Source organism: Pan paniscus, chromosome 9 (genome assembly GCF_029289425.2).
Source record: "Pan paniscus chromosome 9, NHGRI_mPanPan1-v2.0_pri, whole genome shotgun sequence".
NCBI classification, from domain to species: domain Eukaryota; kingdom Metazoa; phylum Chordata; class Mammalia; order Primates; family Hominidae; genus Pan; species Pan paniscus.
Window position 1 is genome coordinate 8,083,548 of NC_073258.2, and position 25,327 is coordinate 8,108,874.

The window sequence follows — 25,327 nt, forward strand, 5'->3', positions numbered from 1 at the left end:
ATTTTACTGAAGTCTCATTTTTCAAGTTCCCAGACTCCACTGTTAAGACCACTCCAATTTTAGTTTTGTTTTATAGAACTTTTTATACTGAGAGTGGGACTGTTTTTTTTCTTTTTTATTGTACATATTTAAGATATATATACTATGATGTTTTGATATACACTTACATGGTAAAGTGATTACTACAGCCAAGTAAATTATACATCCACTGTATCATATAGTTACCGTGTGTGTGGGCGGGTGGTGGTAAGTGCATTTAAAATCTTTCTTAGCAAATTCCCAGTATACAATACAATATTAACTAGAATCCTTGAAATAGTTGGGATTTTTGTCCTGCCCAAATCTCATGTTGAAATGTAATCCCCAGTGTTGGAGGTGGGGCCTGGTGGGAGGTGATTGGATCATGGGGGCCTCATGGAGGGCCTAGCACCATCCCCATGGTAATGAATACATTCTTGCTGTGAGTTCATGGGAGATCTGGTTATTTAAGAGTGTGGCACTTCCTCCTGTCTCTGTATTGTTCCCACTCTTGCCAGAGATGTTCCTGTTCCTGCTAATGTTAGGATAAAAAAGTGATTATATTTGACAAAAAAAATTTAAGTTAGTACAACAATAAAAAAGTACGATAGGCTGGGTGCCTTGGCTCATGCCGGTAATCCCAGCCAGCACTTTGGGATCCCAGCCAGCACTTTGGGAGGCCGAGAAGAGAGGATCACGCGAGGTCAGGAGTTCAAGACTGGCCTGGCCAAAATTGCAAAACCCTGTCTCTACTAAAAATACAAAAATTAGCTGGACGTGGTGGCGAGCCCCTGTAATCCCACCTACTTGGGAGGCTAAGGCATGAGAATCGCTTGAACCTGGGAGGCGGAGGTTGCAGTGAGCCGAGATTGCACCACTGCACTCCAGCCTGGGCAACAAGAGCAAAACTCTGTCTCAAAAAAAAAAAAAAAAAGTGTGAAAAAAGTGGTTTGTTATATAGATCACCAAAAAATTATGAAACATTGTCATACAATTCAATGCTAGGTTTTAAATCTCTGTAAAATGAATAGGTTAAAATTAACAATCTTACAATCAGGAAGAAGCAGAAAATTCCGTAGAACCACAATAATAAAATGATGTAAACATTATAAAATTATATGTGTTCAAGTGCATAGAATGAGAGTACTTCTACAATCAGGAAGAAAAAAAGACAGGCCTACCTTTCCTTCTTCAGAAGAGAGTGGGGACAGAGGAGACTTGATGAGGGTCAAGTCGAGGAAAAGCTTCACTTTTGCTCATTGTATGTTGATTCTCTGGATACATTCCCACCTGTTCTTTGCCCTGATGATGAGACTTTTACCCAGATGTGACAACTGCTCTCTTCATCACATCTAGTCTTCTGGAAAAATAAATAAATAAATAAATAAATATATATATATATAAAAATAGATATAGATATATAAAACATGTATATTAAATGTATATTAATATGTGTATGTATTTATAACATATGTGTAATTTATAATTATATATAATACATATATACATATGTATAATACACATAAATATATTAGATTATATATGTATAATACATACAAATGTATACATTTTAATATACATGTATATTATATAAATATACATATACACACGTACACACACACATATCCCCAAATACACCAACCACCCTCATGTTTCTTCCCAGAATTCCAACCACCAGAGGCACAGCTTATCTGGAAATATCATTTTACCACAGTAGCACTGGATGTCTGTCCACTCTGAAATCATAAAAATTCATAATATTGACTATATGCAAAGGAGGCAGACTGACGTCAATTTTTTCTCCAGAACAGAGAAAGAGGAGGGGACTATGTTAGGGCACTGAATTTGCGAATAATAGCATGAACAGTCTCTTGGCTATTCTCCATCAAATATGACCACATCATCAGCACACAATGTCCATCCTCCCTTATCTCTTCCATCTACGCCTAGAAACTGCTCTCTTCCCTGTCTAGCACCTGCCACCACTAGACTACTGCAGATCTAGTTGTTCTAGCTCTTCTCATCTTTACACACTTGAAGCATTCCTCTTATATGAGAAGCTCAACACACTTCCCTTTATTCTTTGGGAAACGTTTTTAGCTTAAGTCAAATTCTCACCCCTAGGAATGAAAAAAAATTGACTCCCAAACCTCTGACTTTGTAACCCTTGGACACCACTGATTTCCTATCATTTCACCCCATTGATGTACTTGAACTCTGTTCCCTGAGAAGGGAGAGGGCAGACTCTTGACCCTAGAACCAGACAAAATGTACTCATGTCCACTTTCTCCCTTACTCTCTGTATGACCATGGGATGGTCTTAACCTCTCAGAAGCACAGTTTCTTCCTTCCAAAATGAAATAATTAATCTCTCCCTCTGTACCTTCTTGAGCTTATAGGACATGAAGAAATAATGGATTTTAAAACAAACAAACAAAAAAACTTTGGTGCCTTAACAAAATGATTTAATGTGTGGAAACATCATTGCTATGGATGTGGGTTACCAGAAAGATGGTTAGACAGTGAGGTTGCAGAACCTGGCTCCTGGGTGTTTGAGACATATCAGGAGAGGAATCCTGTCTGGAGAGGCCTAAGACCTTCAAAGCCTATTTCCACTAGAGAAGTGCTCAGATAATATCTGAGGTTCCATGTTTTTTGGGGAAAATTACCAATACTTGGCAAAGGGGATTTTATGGATACCAAACTAATTGTGGTCTGAATTTTGTGTGTTTAGAAAAGCTCTATATTGTCAAGTAGGTGTACAATTTTAGACACAAAGATGTCACCTTTTCATACTCTTCTAAAATATCTGACTGAGATGAATCAATTGTTTACACCAAGGAAAAAAACTATTCCAGAAATGCATATCTCTTTTTTTCAATCTAAATAGAATCACAAGGAAGGATCTGTTCTCTTCTATACCCACAGGAAAAATATAAATATATAGGAGTTGTCTGAATGAAAAATTTGGGGTGCTTGGCAGACAAGATATAATTCTGTTATAGCAAATGAGACATCATTTTTTTGAGACAAAGTCTCACTCTGTTACCCAAGCTGGAGTTCAGTGGTGCGATCTTGGCTCACTGCAACCTCCACCTCCCGGGTTCAAGCAGTTCTCCTGCCTCAGCCTCCTGAGTAGCTAGGACTACAGGCGCACGCCACCATGCCTGGCTAATTTTTGTATTTTTAGTAAAGAGGGGATTCCACTATGTTGGCCAGGCTGGTTTTGAACTCCTGACCTCGTGATCCACCTGCCTTGGCCTCCCAAAGTGCTGGGATTATAAGCGTGAACCACCACACCCGGCTGAGACACCTATTAAATACAAAACCAGAGCTAGATGGAGGTAATGCAATGGTGATGTCACGGGGGTCTGATACTGCAACACCTTATCCCTAAAACCACTACTGATCCACACACTCTGTGACTCTCCACCACCCACATTTTATACCATAGAATGCGATTTATTCTCAGTAGTTTTAGAACGCTCAAACCCTGAATTGTGACCAGAAATTTACAATACTATTATATCTAAATTTCCTGTCCTGGGAGATGTTTTATTCTGATTGAACCCCGGGCAATTCTAATGGCTACACATCTTTTCTCACAACACAAAAGGACAATCTCTGTTCTCCCACATATACCACTTTATGATGCCATCCACATTCTAGGAAGAAGAAAGAAAACATAAATTAAGAAATAACAGCTTCGGGGCCAGGCGCGGTGGCTTACACCTGTAATCCCAGCACTTTGGGAGGCCGAGGCAGGTGGATCACGAGGTCAGGAGATCGAGACCATCCTGGCTAACACGGAGAAACCCCATCTCTACTAAAAATACAAAAAATTAGCCGGGCATGGTGGTGGGTGCCTGTAATCCCAGCTACTCAGTTGGCTGAGGCGGGAGAATAGCGTGAACCTGGGAGGTGGAGGTTGCAGTGAGCCGAGATCGCGCCACTGCACTCCAGCCTGGGCGACAGAGGGAGACTCCGTCTCAAAAAATAAATAAATAAATAAAATAAAATAAATAACAGCTTCTCCTCACACATGAGGCTTCATCACATTTCCCCCAGTCCCTGAGGTGCTGAGAATGGAGATAGGGCCAGTGTGAAAGACAAAAAAAATAAGCATAAGACCCAGAGCAATCATTCCAGTAGAGTCATGTGAGGCTGTCAAGTTCTCTAAAAAGTAGAAACAGTTTTCACCCTTGTGGAAGAGGCTTTTGGTATCTGCAGATGGGACGTGTTTATAAGGAAAAGAAGAGACCTACAATTATTTTTCTCCAAACATGTATGACTCCCCATGAAATGTTTTAAAACGTTAAATAATTAGTGTTTCTTTGATTTATTCAACAAATTTGCAAAATTATTTGTCAGATATTATGCCAGGATTCAAAGAATCAAAAATAAATAAAAAGTCCTCAAGAAGTTTACATGGCTTTGCTGAGAGTATAAGCAAACAAGTGTACTAAACAAGTATAGGTGTTTGTTTCTCAAGCCCCTCTCTTCATTTTAGATATAAACTGTAACTGACCTCATTCATTTCCTTAAGATCAACATATACATATCTGTACTTGATTTCCAACTCTCTATTTTTACTCAGTTTTCACTTAAATGCAGTTTAATATATTCAGTAGTGAAGGAGCCACGAGGACCAGCAATTCAGGATGTCTATTATGTAACACCAACCACACTGTTTTCTTATACCAGATTATCTATAAAATGTTACCAATATCTATTCATCGTACCCCTTCTTCCACTAACCATTCCATATTCTCTTTACTCTCAGCAAGCACCTTGAGTGATAGCGATTTTTACCTGATGGAGTGACCCAAACTTTCATTTCTGAAGGGGCTTGGCCATTCGTCATCTTGCCTGAGATGAGTTGTTGTCTTTTTTTATTGACTTTAATCACAGGGCACAATAATACTAAGAGATACCCTAAGGGATCTCCAGACATACATTTTCTTAACCTACATTGTGGAGTAGTTGTTCTAAGTGTCCTTGATAGTCAGGGTTAATCATCCTAGCAAGTACAGTAATTCCTGTCTTTGCCTGTTGGTTCAGAGGCATGAGCACCCAAAGTGGCTGGGTGGCTGTCTTAACTTCTAGTTCAGTGAAATCATTGTCATGTCTACTGGTGAAAGCATTCTTCCTTTTGGAACTAAGATCGCTAAGGCAGCAAAGCGTAATGTTGCAGAAGTAGAAGGCAAAATTTGCTAGTGGAGCACTAGGAATAGTAGTGAGTGGTATCTCTCCCCTATCCACCCCTTGATTTATAGTCCCATGAATCCTAGTCATGGGAAAAATAACACCATATGTTGGACACTGATTTAGAGGATATATGCCCTCCTGAAGAACTTTGCTCCAATCCAGGAAGATACTGCCACTTAACTGGTGCTTTTAGTTTGTCTTGTAAGGGCCACTTTTCTATCAAGCCAGCTGCTCGGGATGATGGGGAACATAGCAAGTTCAGTAAATTCCATAAACATGGGCCCTTTGCTACACTTTATTTCCTATGAAGTGAGTTCCTTGATTGGAATCAATGCTGTGTGGAATACCATGGTGGAAAATGAGGCATTCTGTAAGTCTGAGGATGGTAGTTCTTGGAGAAACGTTGTGTGTATATAAAGCAAATCTGTATCCAGAGTAAATGTCTATTCCAGTGAGGAGAAAATGCTGACTTTTCCATGATGAATGCAGTATGTAGTCAATGTGCAACTAGGTAGCTTCCCAATTCCTTCACCATCTATTCAAACCATTGGCCATTGCCCGTGATTCAGTATATAACATACATCTGGCTATTTCTCTTTCTAAGCAATATGAACAATTGGTTGCATTACTTTTTAAAGTTCTGCCTATTGGGAGGGCTTTCCTTCACGGGGTACTTCAGGGATATCCCAGAAAAAAGCTTTAGTGCTGTAGCTGTCTCCTCCAGGTGATACCTTCATATCGTACAGAACCATCTGTAAACTGGATCTGAGTTTTTTCTTTCTTCATCAACTGATTGTAGATAATTTTCCATGAGGACATACCTGCAGGCTGGGTGAGAGTAGATAGTGCAGCAGAAGTGAAGACCATGCACATTTAAGCCACTTCTTTGTGTGACTTGTATTTTGTTTTAGGGCCTGCTTATGGCCAATCATGTAGATAACACTTCCGTTTTTTGTTGGAGCGCTACTGTGCACATCCAAATTTGTTCTTTGATGGATCAGCTAATACCTAGTTCATGATGGCCAGGTAGGGTCACATAGTAACTTCGTGGTCCATAGTTCAATGTTCAGTCTTCACCAAGGCTCAATAGAAAGCCAAAAGCTGTTCCTTGAAAAAGATAGTAGGTATCTACAGAAGACAGCACCTACAGGGTCCTGCCAAATACTCCAAAATCTTCCTTATCTGCCACAGACATTTCAAGCACCATTGTATTGGCTTGATATATGGTCCCAGTGGCAGGGCAGATTTAGCAACGCCTGTATCAACTGCAGAGCATTATCTTATTCCAGCTTCCACTCAAATCTTACTCTTTTCAAGTAACTTAGTAAATGGACTGGAGTGACACCTCAAAATGAGGAACATGTTGCCTCCAAAATCCAAAGAGGCTCACTAGGTCTTGTGCCTCTCTTTTGGTTGTAGGCATGGCCAGATGCAACAATTTCCTTTTCACTTTAAAAGGGATATTTCCATACACCTCACACCACCGGATCCCTGGAAATTTCACTGAGAAGATCCCTGCAGTTTTTTAATTAATTTAGGTTCAGGGGTACATGTGCAGATTTCTTATATAAGTAAACTGTGTGCTTTGGGATTTGGTGTACAGATTGTTTCATCACCTGGGTAATAAGCATAGTACCCAGTAGGTAGTTTTTCAATTCTTACCCTCCTCTAAACCTCCACCCTCAAGTAGGCCCCGATGTCTGTTGTTCCCTTCTTTGTATCTATATCTACTCAATGTTTTGCTTCCACTTATAAGTAAGAACATCTAGCATTCCATGGTGTATAGGTACCACATTTCCTTTATCTAGTCTATCACTGATGGCCATTTAGGTTGTTTCCATGTATTTGTTATTGTGAATGGTGCTGTGATGAATGTACATGTGCATGTGTCTTTATGGTAGAATGATTTATATTCCTTTGTGTATATACCCAGTAATGGGATTGCTGGGTCTAATGGTAATTCTGCTTTGAGTACTTTGAGAAATTGCCAAACTGCTTTCCACAGTGGCTAAACTAATTTACATGCCCACCAGTAGTGTGTAAGCATTCTCTTTTCTCTGCAACCTCACCAGCATCTATTATTTTTTTACTTTTTAATAATAGCCATTTAGACTGGTGGGAGATGGTATCTCATTATGGTTTTGATATTCATTTCTCTAATGACTAGTGATGTTGAGCATTTTTTCACATGCTTGTTGGCCACGTGTATGTCTTCTTTTGAGAAGTGTCTGTTCATGTTCTGTGCCCATATTTTAATGGGGTTGTTTGTTTTCTGCTTGTAAATTTATTGAAGTTACTTATAGAACCTATAATTAACCGTTTGTCAGGTGGATCATTTACAAATATTTTCTCCCATTTTGTAGGTTGTGTATTTTCTCCGTTTTTTGTTTTTGTTTTTGTTTTGCTGTGCAGAGGCTCTTTAGTTTAATTAGATCCCATTTGTCAACATTTGTTTTTGTTGCAATTACTTTTGGAGTCTTTGTCATGACATCTTTGCCAGGGCCTGTGTCCAGAATGGTATTACCTAGGTAATCTTCCAGGGTTTTTATAAGTTTTAGGTTTTATATTTAATTCTTTAATCCATCTTGAGTTGACTTTTGTATATGATATAAGGAAGGGGTCCAGTTTCAATCTTCTGCATATGGCAAGCGAGGTATCTCAGCCCATTCATTGAATAAGGGGTCCTTTTTCCATTTCTTGCTTTTGTCAACTTGGTTTAAGATCAGATGGTTGCAGGCTTGTAGCATTATTTCCGGGCTCTGTGTTCTATTCCATCAGTCTATATGTCTGCTTTTAAACCAGTACCATACTGTTTTGGTTACTGTAGCTTTGTAGTATGGTTTGAAGTCAGGTAATTGATGCCTCCAGCTTTGTTCTTTTTGCATTCTAATTCCTTGGCTATTTGGGTTCCTTTTTTTATTTCATATGAATTTTAGAATAGTTTTTTTCTAGTCCTGTGAAGAATGTCCTTGGTAGTTTGATAGGAATAGCACTGAATTTGTAAAGTGCTTTGGGTAGTATGGCCATTTTACCAATATTGATTCTTCCAATCCATGAGCATAGAATGTTTTTCCATTTGTTTTGTTAATCTCTGATTTCTTTTTCTCTTTTTTTTTTTTTTTTTTTTTGAGGCAGAGTCTCGCTCTGTTGCCTAGGCTGAAGTACAGTGGCGTGATCTCAGCTCACTGCAAGCTCCAGCCTCCTGGGTTCATGCCATTCTCCTGCCTCAGCCTCTCAAGTAGCTGGGACTACAGGTGCCCACCACCATACCCGGCTAATTTTTTGTATTTTTGGTAGGGACGAGATTTCACCATGTTAGCCAGGATGGTCTCGATCTCCTGACCTTGTGATCTGCCCGCCTCAGCCTCCCAAAGTGCTGGGATTACAGGCATGAGCCACTGTACCCAGCCATCTCTGATTTCTTTGAGCAGTGTTTTCAAATTCTCATTGTAGATATCCTTCATCTCCCTGCGTAACTGTATTCCTAGGTATTTTCTTCTTTTTGTGGCTGTTGTGAATGGGATTGCACTCCTGATAGTTTGAATCTAATGTGCCTTGAAGAAGACTTTTTGGGTTGAACATATGTGTTAGTCCTTGGGCTTCCTATATCTGGATATCTATATCTGTTGCAAGACTTGGGAATTTTTCATCAATTATTTCATTAAATAGATTTTCCTTGCTTTCTCTCATCTATCCTCCTTCTGGAATTTCCAAAATGGCAAACTGTTTTTTCCCTTTTTTTTTTTTTTTGAGATGGAGTCTTGCTCTATCACCCAGGCTGGAGTGCAGTGGAGTGATCTCGACTCACTGCAACATCCGCCTCCTGGGTTCAAGCGATTCTCCTGCCTCAGCCTCCTGAGTGGCTGGGATTACAAGTGCGCACCACCATGCCCGACTAATTTTTGTATTTTTGGTAGAGACGGGGTTTTTACCGTGTTGGTCAGGCTGGTCTCGAACTCCTGACATCGTGATCCACCTGCCTCGGCCTCCCAAAGTGTGGGGATTACAGGTGTGAGCCACCACGCCCTGCTAAAACTGTTTTATTTAATACAGTTCCATATGTCCTGTAGTCTTTATTTTTAGTATTGTTTTTTGTTTTTGTTATCTGAGTAAATTACTTTAAAAGACCTGTGTCAATTCAGAAATTATTTCTTCTGCTTGATTTAGTCTATTGTTAATGCTCTAGAGTGTATATTTTTTTATTTCATTCCTTGAGTTCTTCAGTTCTAACATTTCTGTTTGGCTCTTTTTATGGTGTCTGTCTCTTTGTTGAATTTCTCATTCAGATCATGAATTGTTTTCCTGATTTCTTTTTATTGCCTACCTGTATTGTCTTGCATCTCACTGAGTTTCCATAAAATCATGATTTTGAATAATTTTTCAGGCATTTCATAGATATTTTTTCCTTGAAACCTTTTATTGAAGAATTGTGTTCCTTTGGAGGTATCATGTTTTCTTGCTTTTTTTGTTTCTTTTGTTCTTACATTGATATCTACACATCTGGTTAATAGTCATTTCTTCCAGTTTTACAGATTTTCATAGAAAAATACTTTTTGCTTCAGATAACTCTACAGTTTTGATTGAGTAGGGTACTGAGGCTTTGACTGGGTAGGCACAGTGGTATAGTGTTCATGTAATTTATTTGGCTGTATTCAACATCAGTAGAGTGCAAATTTCTCAATTGCTTAGGCTGTGGTTGTTAGTGGAGGCTATGGTAAGGCTTTGCTGGGGATGTCAGGCAGGATGTTCCTTGTGACCCTGGGTAGCACGTGTGAGTACCAGTGGTGGTGCCAGGGGCCAGGCATGCTAGTCTTCGAACACCTGGGCAGCATACATGGGAGCTGGTGGTGGCAGATGGGGGTGAGTGTGGGTTTGTACCAATCACTTTTGACTATTTCTAGTTTCAAACACTATGCAGCACAGGAAAAATGTGCTTAGAGTGTTGTGTTGTGGATAGATTAACCACATGCATTGAGGTAAGTATCCAGATAAACTACAGGAATAAAATGGAGATGTGAAAAATTGTAGGTTAAAATTTGTCAAAAAGGATTACCTAAATGTTAATAATACCACAAAAATAGCAGAATTTCATTATGTACCACAGCATTTATGTTGACTGCAATATAAGAAATGGCCTGTTTCTGGCCGGGCACGGTAGCTCCTGCCTGTAATCCCAGCACTTTGGAAGGCTGAGGTGGGTGGATCACCTGAGGTCAGGAGTTCAAGATCAGCCTGGCTAACATGGTGAAACATGGTCTCAACTAAAAATACAAAAAAATTATCTGGGCGTGGTGGCGGGCACCTGTAATCCAGCTACTTTGGGAGGCTGAGGCAGGAGAATGGCTTGAACCTGGGAGGTGGAGGTTGCAGTGAGCAGAGATCACGCCATTGCACTCCAGCTTGGGTAACAAGAGCGAAACTCCATCTAAAAAAAAAAAAGGAAATGGCCTTTTTTTGCCTTTAGGAAACTTACCATTGGTTGTAGAGCTGGGTGGGAACAATATTCAATGATAGTAGTATGTGATAAATAAAGAAAAAGACTTCCTGCCTCCCAGAATAATATTTATCTACAATTTAAATAATTATCATTTAATTTGAGAAACATGATGAATTTATTGTTTGTTAGAGCAAACTTCACTCAACCAAAAAACTGAAATTGTTATGTGGATCATTATACCAATATGATTTTGAGTTCCTCCAAATAGAAATAAGTAGGTAAAAAGGATTTTATAAGCCAGGATTAGTTTATTAGTCTATGGGTAACAAAAGATGCCAAAATATGTATTATTTCTGTAAGAAACATTCATTTCTTGGTCATCCTACATGAATAGCATTGGTTAAGGTGTGAAGATTGCCATGCTCCTCAGCGTCAGTAAGGAACCAATGTTATGGAGGCTTCATCAGTTTTTAGTGACGTCATCTGGCATATGCAGTCAAAAAAAGAATAAGATAGATAACCAGGCACAAAAGTATGTGCAGGACATATAAAATCATTCAGTGCTACATTTTAATTAATTGTGTAAAAATGAGCAAACTTCCATTGGTCTATATATCTACAGAGCAGAGGCCTCAGAAATAATGCCACACATCTACAACCATCTGATCTTTGACAAACCTGACAAAAGCAATGGGGAAAGGATTCTCTATTTAATAAATGGTGTTGGGAAAACTGGCTAGCCATATGCAGAAAACTGAAACTGGACCCCTTCCTTATACCTTATAGAAAAATTAACTCAAGATGGATTAAAGACTTAAACATAAGACCTAAAACCATACAAATCCTAGAAGAAAACCTAGGCAATACCATTCAGGACATAGGCATGGGCAAAGACTTCATGACTAAAACACCAAAAGCAATGGCAACAAAAGCCAAAACTGACAAATGGGATCTAATTAAACAAAAGCGTTTCTGCACAGCAAAAGAAACTATCATCAGAGTGAACAGGCAACCTACAGAATGAGAGAACATTTTTGCAATCTATCTATCTGACAAAGGGCTAAAATCCAGAATCTACAAAAAACTTAAACAAATTTACAAGAAAAAAACAACCCCATCAAAAAGTGAGCGAAGGATATGAACAGACACTTTTTTTTTTTTTTTTGAGACAGAGTTTTGCTCTTGTTGCCCACACCAGAGTGCAGTGGTGTGATCTTGGCTTACTGCAACCTCTGCCTCCCAGGTTCAAGCAATTCTTCCTGCCTCAGCCTCCCAAGTAGCTGGGATTACAGGCATGCACCACCATGCCCGGCTAGTTTTGTATTTTTAGTAGAGATGGAGTTTCTCCATGTTGGTCAGGCTGGTCTCGAACTCCCAACCTTAGGTGATCCGCCCACCTCGGCCTCCCAAAGTACTGGGATTATAGGCGTGAGCCACTATGCCAGGCCATGAACAGACACTTCTTAAAAGAAGACATTTATGTGGCCAACAAACATTTGAAAAAAAACCCATCATCACTGGTCACTAGAGAAATGCAAATCAAAACCACAATGAGATACCATCTCACTCCAGTTAGAATGGCGATCATTAAAAAGTCAGGAAACAACAGATGCTGGAGATGATGTGGAGAAATAGGAACACTTTTACACTGTAGGTGGGAGTATAAATTGGTTCGACCATTGTGGAAGATAGTGTGGCGATTCCTCAAGTATCTAGAACCAGAAATACCATTTGACACAGTAATCCCATTACTGGGTATATACTCAAAGGATTGTAAATCATTCTACTACAAAGACACATGCACACATATGTTTATTGCAGCACTATTCACAATAGCAAAGATTTGGAACCAACCCAAATGCCTATCAAAGATAGACTGGATAAAGAAAATGTGGCACATATACATCATGGAATACTATGCAGCTACAAAAAAGGATGAGTTCATGTCCTTTGCAGGGACATGGATGAAGCTGGAAACCATCATTCTGAGCAAACTAACACAGGAACAGAAAACCAAACACTGCATGTTCTCACTTATAAGTGGGAGTTGAACAATGCGAACACATGGACACAGGGAGGGGAACATCACACACCAGGGCCTTCGATGGGTGGGGGACTAGGGAAGGGATCACATTAGGATAAATACCTAATTTAGATGACAGGTTAATGGGTGCAGCAAACCACCATGGTACGTGTATACCTCTGTAACAAACCTGCACGTTCTGCACATGTATCCCAGAACTTAAAGTGTATATATATATAAAATATTTATATATATAATGCATTTATATATATTATTTATATATTATATATAATATATATTTATAATATAATATAAAATAAATAAATAAATATATATTATATTGTATTATATTCCGGAATAGCTGGGACTACAGGCCTGCACCACCATGCCCGGCAAATTTTTGTATTTTTAGTAGAGACGGAGTTTCACCATGTTGGCCAGGCTGGTCTCTAACTCCTGACCTCAAGTGATCTGAGAACCTCGGCCTCCCAAAGTGCTGGGATTACAGGCCTGAGCCACTATGTCTGGCAAAATCCTTTTATTTAGAAAAATAAGTTTATTTTTCCCATTCAGAATGACAGCTGCTAATTATATGAGAGGGGTGCAGGGAAGTGCTGAAAAGAGAAAGGCATGGTCCCTGACAAAGCCTCCACTCCTGGGGCCTGGGCCCACAGACTTAGGTGAGGACAGGAATTTCTGTTTTTGTGCCCAAATGTTGCATTTTCCAAGATCACCCTGGCCTGCTATGCCTCCATCCTGTGCCTATAGCGGGAAGAGACACAAGCAACTGAATGTTAAGAGTAGCAAATTGGTAGAAGAACACACCAACAGGCACCAGCACATGCTGGAAGGCCAGCGACCGACGGACCGATGCAGAGATTGGTCGGGGCTGTCAGAGGAGAGCCTGGCTGCTGGGTGGCCCAACTCCAGGGAAATCCACCTTCCTATTCCATCTTCCTTCTGGCCTCTTCATCCACCTCGCTGAGAGCTACTACCACTCGATAAAAAACCTTGCACTCATTCTCCAAGCCCATGTGTGATCCAATTTTTCTGATACGTTAAGGCAAGAACCTGGGATACAGAAAGCCCTCTGTCCTTGCAATAAGGCAGAGGGTCAGAGCAGATAAACACAAGCCACTTGCAGGCAGCAAAGAGGAAACTCCTCCAATACTGTTGTATTTTTCTAAGTGTCTATTACCCTGAATATTCTGACTGCTTTTGTCACTTTCTAGTGCCTTCAGGTTTACTTGATTTTCACATTTTGTGCAAGGTTTCTAATGTTGATCTATGGGTGAGGACATGCAGTTTTGTTAGAAAGAGTACAGTGTGTGCATGTGTCTTTATAGTAGCATGATTTATAATCCTCTGGGCACATACCCAGTAATGGGATCACTGGGTCAAATGTGGCACTATACACCATGGAATACTATGCAGCTACAAAAAAGGATGAGTTCTTGTCCTTTGCAGGGACATGGATGAAGCTGGAAACCATCATTCTCAGCAAACTATCACAAGGACAGAAAACCAAACACCGCATGTTCTCACTTGTAGGTAGGAATTGAACAATGAGAACACTTGGACACAGGGTGGGGAACATCACACACTGAGGTCTGTGGTAGGGTGGGCACCTGGGGGAGGGATAGTATTAGGAGAAATACCTAATGTAAATGATGAGTTAATGGGTGCACCAAACCAACACGGCACATGTATACATATGTAACAAACCTGCACATTGTGCACATGTACCCTAGAACTTAAAGTATAAAAAAAAAAAAAAAGAGTACAGTGTAACACATGTCCACGGGGCCCATAGGAGTTGTAAACACTCACCCCTAGAGGTTGCTGTGGGGTTAGAGCCCCACAACCTGCCCGTCTGCATTCTCCCCTAGAGGTTTGAGCAGCAGGGCACTGAAGCGAGCCATTCCCCCTGTCGCATGCCCTGCAAAGGAACAAGGGAACTTTTCTCATTTCACTAATAACTCATTTTGTCAGCCCAAATTTGCAGAGCTTTATAACTGAGTGTCTTCCCCATCAGATTGCATTTCAAGATGCTAGGTGCCAAGTTGTTCTGGGTCATTATTCTACATGCTTAGAGCTTAGGTATAAGATAACTTCAACTAATAATTATAGAATTGCATGGAAATTCTAAGTACTCAGGTAAAGCACTGTATATTCAAAGCTGTAGAATGTATAACTGTAATTCATATTCTTTTAATTCAAATATTCTTGCTGTAGTAAACTGCACTAAGAATAAAACTGTAGTGACTGAGTGCCTAGATGGTACAGACCGTAGAACATACTGAAACATTACCATCCCCAGGGTTTATTGTTTTGTAAGCTCCTGTTCTGGATTCTGTATAATTCTCTGAAGCCTTTTTTTTTTTTTTCAGGTAGTTAATTTGATTGAAATTAAATTCTTAATTTTTCCCTGCTACATACAGCAGCTGAAATCTTTAGCCTATTTTGGGCTGCTTCACATCTGTCTCAAACATGTACTTTAGAGACTTGATCAGAGTTTATACAATTTGGTATTTATTCCTCTATATCTCTTCTTTACAGGTACTCTACCATCATTTTCTAGTTGCTATGGCAGGCACAAATCATTCTTTTTTTTTGAAACGGAGTCTCGCTCTGTCGCCCAGGCTGACGTGCAGTGGCGAGATCTCGGCTCACTGCAACCTCTGCCTCCTGGGTTCAAGCGATTCTCCTGCCTCAGCCTCCTGAGTAGCTGGGACTACAGGCGCCCGCCACCATGCCCGGCTAATTTTTGTGTTTTTAGTAGAGATGGGGTTTCACCATATTGGCCTAGCTGGTCTCGAAATCCTGACCTTGTGATCTGCCCACCTCAGCCTCCCAAAGTGCTGGGATTACAAGCGTAAGCCACCGCATCCGGCTCATTCTTGTTTTTCAAAGCAACAAGTACATATATTGTTAACTGAGTTTTTAGTGTTCTACCCAGTAACAACTGAGGTCTGCCTTCAAGTGAAAAGCCACAGAAACAGGAAACTCCCCCAATACTGTTGTCTTTTTCTAAGTGTCTGTTACCCTGAATATTCTGATTGCTTGTCACTTTCTAGTGCCTTCAGGTTTGATTTTTACATTTTGTCCAAGGTTTCTAATGTTGGATCTGTGGGTGAGGGCATGCAGTTTTATTAGAATATATACCTTCATTAATGGAAATAGAACCTCAGTTTTGCTCACTCTAGACAATCTTTAACTATACGTTAAATTGATCGATTTTACGCTTTCTTTCTCTACCAAACTGCCGGATTTTTTTTTTCAGTGTGGTTGTAACGTTTTGCACTGCCACATAATTCAGAAAGAAAATAATGGTGGTGTTGGAGTATGGTGGTTAATACAAAGATATTATTAAGATTAGATAGGCCGGGCGCAGTGGCTCACGCCTGTAATCCCAGCACTTTCGGAGGCCGAGGCGGGCGGATCTTGAGGTCAGGAGATCGGGACCATCCTGGCTAACACGGTGAAACCCTGACTCTACTAAAAATACCAAAAATTAGCTGGGCGTGGTGGCAGGTGCCTGTAGTGCCAGCTACTCGGGAGACTGAGGCAGGAGAATGGCGTGAACCCGGGAGGCGGAGCTTGCAGTGAGCCGAAATCGCGCCACTGCACTCCAGCCTGGGCGACAGAGAGAGACTCCGTCTCAAAAAAAAAAAAAAGATTAGATATATGTTTAGGCATATTATGAGATTTAACTTATGTATCTTATTGATACTGAAGGGGATCAAGGAGCTCAGAACATAATTGTTACCTTGTGACAAGTATAGCATCAAGAAGGAGTATTGGTTGCAATGTCCAAAGAAAAAAACCAAAGAGATCTCTTTTCCAAAGAGCTCTCCTCTGCCCGATGCTTATTCCATCCCAACCCTCCAACACATCCTATAAACGTTCTTTTACTTTTCTCTCCCTTTGAATCTTAGAATTGGCTCTTCATCAGGGCACCTTCTCTTTAGCCCCTACGAACTCTCATTCTGCTTCTTCGTATTCTTTGTCCTCCCACTGGTTTCTGCTTGAGGCCTGCTCCCATTCTTTACTCAGTGTCCTGCAGAACAGTCTTCAAGCAATCCCTGTTTTTTTTTACAACCTCTTTTCTCTGTGCTTCTCCCCAGATTGTACCAAAATTCTAGCCAGATATGCCTAATTAATGGCCCAGCATAGATCTGAAGTCTCAGAATAGAAGATGACATAATTGTTACTCAGAGGTTCAGAAGTGATGGGGAGGGAACATCCTAGAACTGATACATAGGCAGAGAGAAAATCCACAGTTGATGTCCATTAGCCTTTTTGAGCACAGGTTGCCTTCTTCAGCCTTTTACTGAGAAGACGGAGTGTAGCTCAGAGCAATTCATAAGCTGCATATTCTTTTCAGCGGAGAGATTCATTACTAGGGCCAGGAGCATCTGTTTGAAAAAAATCCTTCAGTGTGCAGATCTTTTCTGTTGTATATACAAATTCAGGTCTTTATTGTTGTGTAAATGGGTACTTCATCCTGAGCTGTGGGACTTGGCTTTCCAGGAAATGAAAAGGCATTAATGTCCCTGGAGAGTCACTTGCCAATAATTCAAGCTAGTCCAGACTGTTCCCAGTGAGTGAAAGCCTCAATCTTCATAGCATTGGGTGACAGGAAAGCAGAGGTAAAAGGGAAAATTTATAGCATCAACCTCCTCGGTTTCCCTGGATGGTGCTGAGGTAGAGATGTGTGCACACACATAGTTACTGAAAATATTCACCTTGGAATCCCTTCTCTGACTAAAGTTACCACAAAGATAGAGACCTTAAAATTTCTGTGGCGAAGCAGGTTGAAGAGCAGAGACTATTTGATGAGGTAGACCATTAAAACAAAACAAAAACTTCAGCTCAAAACTTGGGAAAGAGTTGGAAATAAAAATGCCAATAGACATAGGGATCCTACCATGCCCTTCATAAACATCCGTTGCAAAAATAATTCTCCTCACTGAACAAGGAGAACAAGTATTTTTTTGTCATTTATGAAAATTACCATGCCTTTGTTACTTTAATGAAAAGAGTCAGGCTAACCTGGGCTCACAATTCACTTATCGATACCATTGTTGAGAAATGCCACATGTACTTCTGACTTTATCTGCATCACTGTGCAAAATACGTTTTTACTACTTGGCAAACAGGAAAAATTTACAATGAAATTAGAGTACTCAGAAATACTCAAAACAGCTTAAGACTAGGCAGCTATGAAATTAAGAACAAAGATTTTTTTCCCATTTATAAACACTTATTTTAAAACTTTCTACAAGAAAAATCTGTGATTTTTAATTTAGTTCTTATACTTCTTCAAACGAAGGGAGAAAGATAATTTTGAAAAGAACTATTACATATTGTTAAAAATTATTCCTTTCAGTCACAGTGAGAGGGAACCAAAAATTAATAGACACCATAATGAGGCCGGGCATGGTGGCTCACACCTATAATCCTAGCACTTTGGGAGGTAAAGTGGGCAGATCGCTTGAGCCCAGGGCTTCGGGACCAGCCTGGGCAACATAGTGAAACCCCGTCTCTACCAAAAATACAAAAAATAACCAGGGCGTGGTGGTGCGTGACTGTAGTCCCAGCTACTCAGGAGGCTGAGGTGGGAGGATGAACCCTGGAGATGGAGGTTGCAGTGAGCCGAGATCGTGCCATTGCACTCCAGCTTGGGTGACAGAGACAAACCCTGTCTCAAAACAAACAAACAAACAAAAAAGCCCAACACCATAATGGATTACCACTTACGTGCTAGAAATGAGTGAAGTTATTTAAAAAACTCTGTTAAACTTTTAAAAAACTACATCAGCTAATTTTATTATAATTATTTTTTACAATTAATAAACTGATTCCCACATAATTCAGTTTGTTTGATAAAGACTAATATGTAGCAACACTAGAATTATAATAAAATCCTAAATATATGTGTGTATTATGTATAGAAGGCAGAATTGAAGTCATTTTGACAGTAGTATCTGAGATCTAAAAAATGAGAATTTAGTAAATCCAATCCTAGTTTCCCTGAAGGCACAACCTGTTCCATGAGACATTAACAGAGTTTATGTTTTTCAATAATTTGTAGAACAAGTACTTATTAGATCGAGACACTTAGATAGATGCTTTATACTTCAGGAATTTATTTTTTCACAATGATCCAAAGTATTATTTGAAGGTTTTTTGTTTTATTTTGCTTTTAATTGACAAATAATAAATGTACATATTTATGTGGTACAGTGTGATGTTTTGATACATGTATACATTGTGTAATAACCAAACCAGGGTAATTAGCATATCCATCACCTCAAATACGTGTCATTTCTTTGTGTTGAGAACTTTCAAAATCCTCTCTTCTAGCTATTTCAAAATATATGCAATAGGTTATTGTTAACTCTAGTCACCCTACTATGCAATAAAACATTAGCACTTATTTAATGTGAAGTTTTTAATACAAAAATTATTTTAAGAAAATAAGCACAGGCTGGGTGCCGTGGCTCACGCCTGTAATCCCAGCACTTTGGGAGGCAGAGGCGGGCGGATCGCCTGAGGTCAGAAGTTCTAGACGAGCCTAACCAACATGGGGAAACCCCGTCTCTACTGAAAATACAAATTTAGCCAGGGGTGGTGGTGGGCACCTGTAATCCCAGCTACTTGGGAGGCTGAGGCAGGAGAATTGCTTGAATCTGAGAGGTGGAGGTTGCAGTGAACCGAGATCGTGCCATTGCACTCCAGCCTGGGGAACAAGAGCAAAACTTCATCTCAAAAAAAAAAAAAAGAAAAAAAAAAGAAAAGAAAAGGAAATAAGCACAGCCATTTAAGTATGTTATTCACAGTTACACTGCTAGTATATGGAGAGACAGGAGTTGAACTCAGACCCTCTAGATACAAAACCTCTATACTTAAAAGTATACCATTTATGATAATTTCTCTTTAACTCACAAATAAGGGCATCGAGGGTAAACTGACACAGGGCTAAGGACTCATTCATTGGTGAACAATTATCACACGATGATATAGAAAGGCTGTTGAAAAGCTTTTCTTCATCTTCTCAGTCAGTGTCAGAGGCAATTGGGTGATAAATATCTGGCAGAAGTAATACCTAAATAGTGGTCTCATTTTATGAGGTATAGGTCAGTTTTCCTTAGGAGTACGGAAAATGATGAAAAAAATTGCTATCAAATGTCAATAAAATATTGGGGACAATATGGCACAAGGCAATTATTACATTTTACTGATGAGTGAAGGACGTTCAAATAGAAAGAAGGGAGACAGCAAGGAAAAGATGGTTAAAATGATGCAAATGAGTTCAGGTGTATGAGATGCACCTGGACAAGAGGTGCTGTACAGAAGGGGCTGAGTGTGTAAGAAGGTTCAAGAGCTTGGTGAGCACAGAGTCATGGGGACTCCACATTTTCTAGGATTTAAATATGGAAATACAGGCTGAGAAAAAGAACAGTGAGAAAACTTATAGATGAGAGATCCATGGTTTGTGATATTGAAGAATGAGACAGTGCAAGCCTCATAGTCTAGGAAAACTCCAACACGATCAGGACAAATAATCACAGAGAGGGGCACAATGAAAGGAGCAGAAGGAGTATGGAAGGAACCATCCTGGAAAGCACTACATTTAACTCCTTCCTCTAACCCTATAACCCAGTAGCCATATTTAGGTTGATAATTTTCATTTTTTTCAATATTACACATTGCATCAGGTTGGAAGCCAGCACATACCCCCAGGATCCAAGCACTTTTCTTGGACACGTCTACCTCCCAGTAATGTTTCCCTGATGTGATACTTTGAGAGCCCAGGATGCCAGTACAATAATTGAAATTCATAAATGTCTGATATCTTGTCCCTCGTGCCCCATATATTATCTGTGGTTTCGGAGAGCTCACTTGTCTCATATCTTCAGAAATGACAGCACATGAAATGTTGTTTGGAGCCACTGTCACATCAACTGTAGAAAAATTAACAGGTCAGCTAAGGGATATAATGTAACTTTATTTGTGATACGAGAGAGATCTTGATGAAGACTTGAGAGAAAACTGGGAGGAACCTTGTTTAGAAGTTATAAGGAGGGGTAAGTTATGTGTGTCTTGGAAGGAGAATCATAAATCTTAAAACATGAGCCTAATAGAGAACATAAAATTCTAAAAGATAAAGATAATAATAATGATAAGCCGCAGGGTGGCTTATGATAATGTGACTTCTCCTTACCCCAGTAGCGTCGGACATCTGTCAGCTCTGAAATGATAAAAATGCACAATATTGAATACAAACAAAGGAGTCAGCACTGAAATTCATTTTCTCTCCAGATTAGGGAAAGAGTAGGTATGCCCTATGGTAGGGCAGTAAATTGCTGAATGACGAGATGAAACAGCCACCTAGCCATTTCCCATTAAATATAATCCCATCAGCAGCAGACAATATCTATCCTCCCCTATCCCCTCTATCCATATTTGGAAACTGCACCCTCTTCCCTATTTAGCACCCTAACACCACTTGAATTCCATAACCCTGTTGTTGATCTAGCTCTCCTCACCTCTAAACACTTCTAGCATTCCTTTCAGATCAGGAGCTCGAAACACTCTCCTTTGATTTTTTGGAAAAGTTTCTGGCTTCTTCAAGGTCACGTTCTCCATCCTAAGAATTAAAAAAAAAAAAAAAAAAAACTTCCAAACCTTTGACCTTGTGTCCGTGGAACACCCCTGACTTCCTATCATTTCAGCCCATTGAGGCACTTGAACTCTCTTCTTGGGGATCCTGAGAAAGGAGAGTGCAAACTCTTGACCCTGGAGGCAAACAAAATGTTCTCATGTTTGCCTTCCCACTTACTTTCTGTGAGAACGTGGGAAGATCTTAACCTCTCAGAAGCACAGTTTCTTCCTTCTAAAATGAAATAATTAACCTCTCCCTGTCTACATTCTTAAACTCATAGGACATAAAAAAAAAAAAAGGATTTTAAAACAAAACAAAACAAAACAAAACAAAACTTTGGTGCCTTACAAAAGAAACCCTAACATTTAATGGGTGGAAACATCATCGCTATGTATGTTGAGTTCCCAGGGAGATGGTTAGAAAGTGAGGTTGCAGAACCTGGCTCCTGGGTGTTTGACACATATCAAGAGAGGAATCCTGTTTGGAGAGGCCTAAGACCTTCAAAGCTATTCCCAGCAGGGAGGTACTCAGATAACATCTAAGGTTTCAGATTTCTGGGAAAAATTACAAACACTTGGCGAATGAGAAATTATGTGCACTAAACTATTACTGGCCTGAATATCATGTGGTTAGAAAGAACTTGACACCACCATGTAGGTGTGCGAGGTGTGCGATTTTAGACACAAGAATAGCACCTTTTTATGCTCTTCTAAAGAACGCAGCTGAGGTGGATCAATTCTTTGTACCATGACCACATATTATCCAGAATATTATTTTGAAATATTATTCCGGAAATAAACATCTGATTTTGGAAATCTAAATATAAATGAAGAGGAAATGGTCTTTTTCCAGGAGGAAAATATAAACATGTGGGAATTGTCCCAATGGACAATTAGGGGCATATAAGAGAAAAAGAAGATATGGCCCATCCAAAATAAATCAAGAACCTATTAAATACAGAAACAGAACTAGATGTAGGTAATAAAATGGTGATGGCACAGGGGTCCAACACTGCAACACCTTATCCCTGAAACCACTACTGACCCACACTCTGAGTCTCCACCACCCAAATTTTCTACCATAGAATCTGGTCTATTCCTTTTTTTTTTTAATTTTATTTAATTTTATTGATTTTTCTAAGACAGAGTCTCACTTTGTCGCCCAGACTGGAGTGCAGTGGCATGGTCTCGGCTCACTGCAACCTCTGCCTCCTGGATTCAAGCAATTCTCATGCCTCAGCCTCCCGAATAGCTGGGATTACAGGCGTGTGCCACCACGCCCCCCTAATTTTTGTATTTTTTTGATAGAGACAGGGTTTTGCCACGTTGGCCAGGCTGGTCTCAAACTCCTGATCTTCCTGACTCGGCGTCCCAAAGTGCTGGGATTATAGGCTTGAGCCACCACACGTGGCCAAATCTGGTCTATTCTTAGTAGTTATAGAACATTCGAATGCTGATTTATGACCAGAAATTTATGATAAAACAATATCGAAATTTTTCTGCCCTGGGAGATGTTTTATTCTAATTAAACCCAGGACAATTCTAATGGCTATAAATCTCTCCTCACTGCACAAAAGGACCATCTCTGTCCTCCCACACATACCTTTTTATGACGCCATCCACACCCTAGGAAGAAGAGAGAAAACATCAATTAAGAAAGAAAGAGTCTCTCCTCACTTATAAAGCTTCATCACATTTCCCCCAGTTCCTAATGTGCTGAGAATGGAGATGGTGACAGTGTGAAAGACAAAAAAGCAAAGATAAGACTCAAGGCAATCATCCCAGAAGACTCATGTGAGATTTCCAAGTTCCCTTAAAGTAGAAATAGCTTTCATCCCTGTGGAAGAGGCTCCTGGTTTCTGCAGATGGGACATGTTTAGAAGGAAAAGAAGTGACTGACAATTTGTTTTTCTCCAAACGTATATGGCTCTCCATGAAATGATTTAAATAATTAGTGCTTCTTTGATTTATTAAACAGATGTACAGCCTAAGCAACATAGCATGACCGCATCTCTACAAAAAATAAAATAAAAAAAAATTAGCCAAGCATGGTGGCATGAGCCTGTAGTTCCAACTACTTGGGAAGCTGAGGTGGGAGAATTTGAGCCCAGAAGTTTGACTGAGGCTGCACTGAGCTAGGATCACACTACTGCACTCCAGTCTGGGTTTCAGAGTAAGACCCCATTTCTAAACAAAAACAAAATCACAAAAATAAACAACAAAACATATATATATAAACTTATTCTCCAGGCATTATGTCACATTTTGAAGAATCAAAGATGAATGAATAATAGTGCTCAAGATGTTTACGCGGCCTTTGCTGAGGGTATAAGCAAACAAGTGTACTAAACAAGTATAGATATTTTTCTTTCTTTCTTTTTTTTTAAGAAGGAGTCTCACTTTGTTGCCCAGGAGTGCAGTGGCGTGATCTCGGCTCACTGTAACCTCCGCCTCCCGGGTTCAAGCCATTCTCCTGCCTCAACCTCCCGAGTAGCTGGGACTGCAGGCACCCGCCACCACACCCGGCTAATTTTTTGTATTTTTAGTAGAAATGGGGTTTCACCATGTTGGTCAGGCTGGTCTTGAACTCCTGACCTCAAGTGATCCACCTGCCTTGGCCTCCCAAAGTGCTGAGATTACAGGCATGTGCCACGACACCCGGCCTACATACTTCTTAAGGTTGCTCTCTTTTCATTTTAGACATTAACTGTAACTGACTTCATTCACTTCCTTAAGTTTGACACACATATGTGCAACTGATTTCCAATTCCCTACTTTTACCCAAGTTTGTCACTTAAATGCAGTTTAATACATTCAGTAGTGAAGGAGCAACAAGGACCAACAACTACGAATTTTTATTATGTAACACCAACCATACTGTCTTCTCTCTTATACCACATTGTCCATAATATTACTAATATCTACTCAGTCATTGTCCTAAAAACTACATTTACTCTGAACTCTAGTCTCTAACAGGACAGTTTGGTCTACATTCTTTTTTTTTTTTTTTTTTGATACGGGGTTTCGCTCGTTTCCCAGGCTGGAGTGCAATGGCGCGATCTCAGCTCACCGCAACCTCCACCTCCTGGGTTCAAGCGATTCTCCTGCCTCAGCCTCCTGAGTAGCTGGGATTATAGGTGTGCGCCACCACGCCTGGCTAATTTTTGTATTTTTAGTAGAGACAGGGTTTCTCCATGTTGGTCGGGCTGGTCTCGAACTCCCAACCTCAGGCAATCCGCCTGCCTCAGCCTCCCAAAGTGCTGGGATTACAGGCGTGAGCCACCGCACCCAGCTAGTTTACATTCTTAATGGTTTTAGGAATCTACTAAAACCACTCCTCTTTATCACCTCTTTATCTACTCCTCTTTATCACCACAAATACTGTTTTGTTTTAGCAGATATGTACCAATGCAATGTCTTTGGTCTCCTTTATGCCAGACACAATTTTTCCACATAGATTTTTTTTCAAGAACAAAGCCAATAGCTGGATCTACACATACAATCAAATAGTTTTGCTTTTTGTATTAGTACTTTTATGTCGTATGTAACATAAACCAAATAAAACTGGATTAAGTGGTGAAAAAAATTTTGGAAAGGGTAATTACAATTTCAGTCACAGCTGAATTTTGAAACTCAAACCTTGTCATCAAGATCTGGTCTATGGGCTGGGCGCAGTGACTCCTGCCTGTGATCCCAGCACTTTGGGAGGCTAAGGTGAGCAGATCACTTGAGGTCAGGAGTTCAAGACCAGCCTGGCCAATCTGGTGAAATCCCGTCTCTTCAAAACGTACGCATGCCTATAATCCCAGCTACTCAGGAGGCTGAGGCACAAGAATTGTTTGAACCCAGGAGGCGGAGGTTGCAGTTATCCAAGATCACACCACTGCACTCCAGCCAGGGCAACAGAGTGAGACTTCATCTGAAAACAAAAAACAAAAATATGATCAATGTCCTTCTCCAAATTCTCCCTA

At 40.0% G+C, this 25,327-nt stretch overlaps 1 protein-coding gene across 22 annotated transcripts in view; it reads right to left on the minus strand.

Annotated features, from left to right (window-relative positions):
- Window positions 1-63: 63 nt before the first annotated feature.
- The window catches only part of TRIM5 (tripartite motif containing 5), a 40,303-nt gene continuing 15,039 nt past the window's right edge, over window positions 64-25,327 (minus strand). For 4 of the 22 annotated variants that reach the window (XM_057299075.2, XM_063608335.1, XM_063608334.1 and 1 more), the window contains 4 exons: window positions 22,960-22,982; window positions 21,242-21,342; window positions 20,917-20,943; window positions 18,815-19,431 (listed from right to left, as the gene is read on the minus strand). In XM_057299075.2, the coding sequence (XP_057155058.1) occupies window positions 19,346-19,431; window positions 20,917-20,943; window positions 21,242-21,342; window positions 22,960-22,982 (237 nt within the window). In that variant the 3' untranslated portion in view covers window positions 18,815-19,345. Of the gene's footprint in view, window positions 1,379-13,996; window positions 14,626-18,814; window positions 20,657-20,810; window positions 20,944-21,241; window positions 21,343-22,959; window positions 22,983-25,327 lie in introns of those variants that run through there. The other 18 variants (XM_008972434.5, XM_008972436.5, XM_003819046.6 and 15 more) reach the window with 10 other exon arrangements.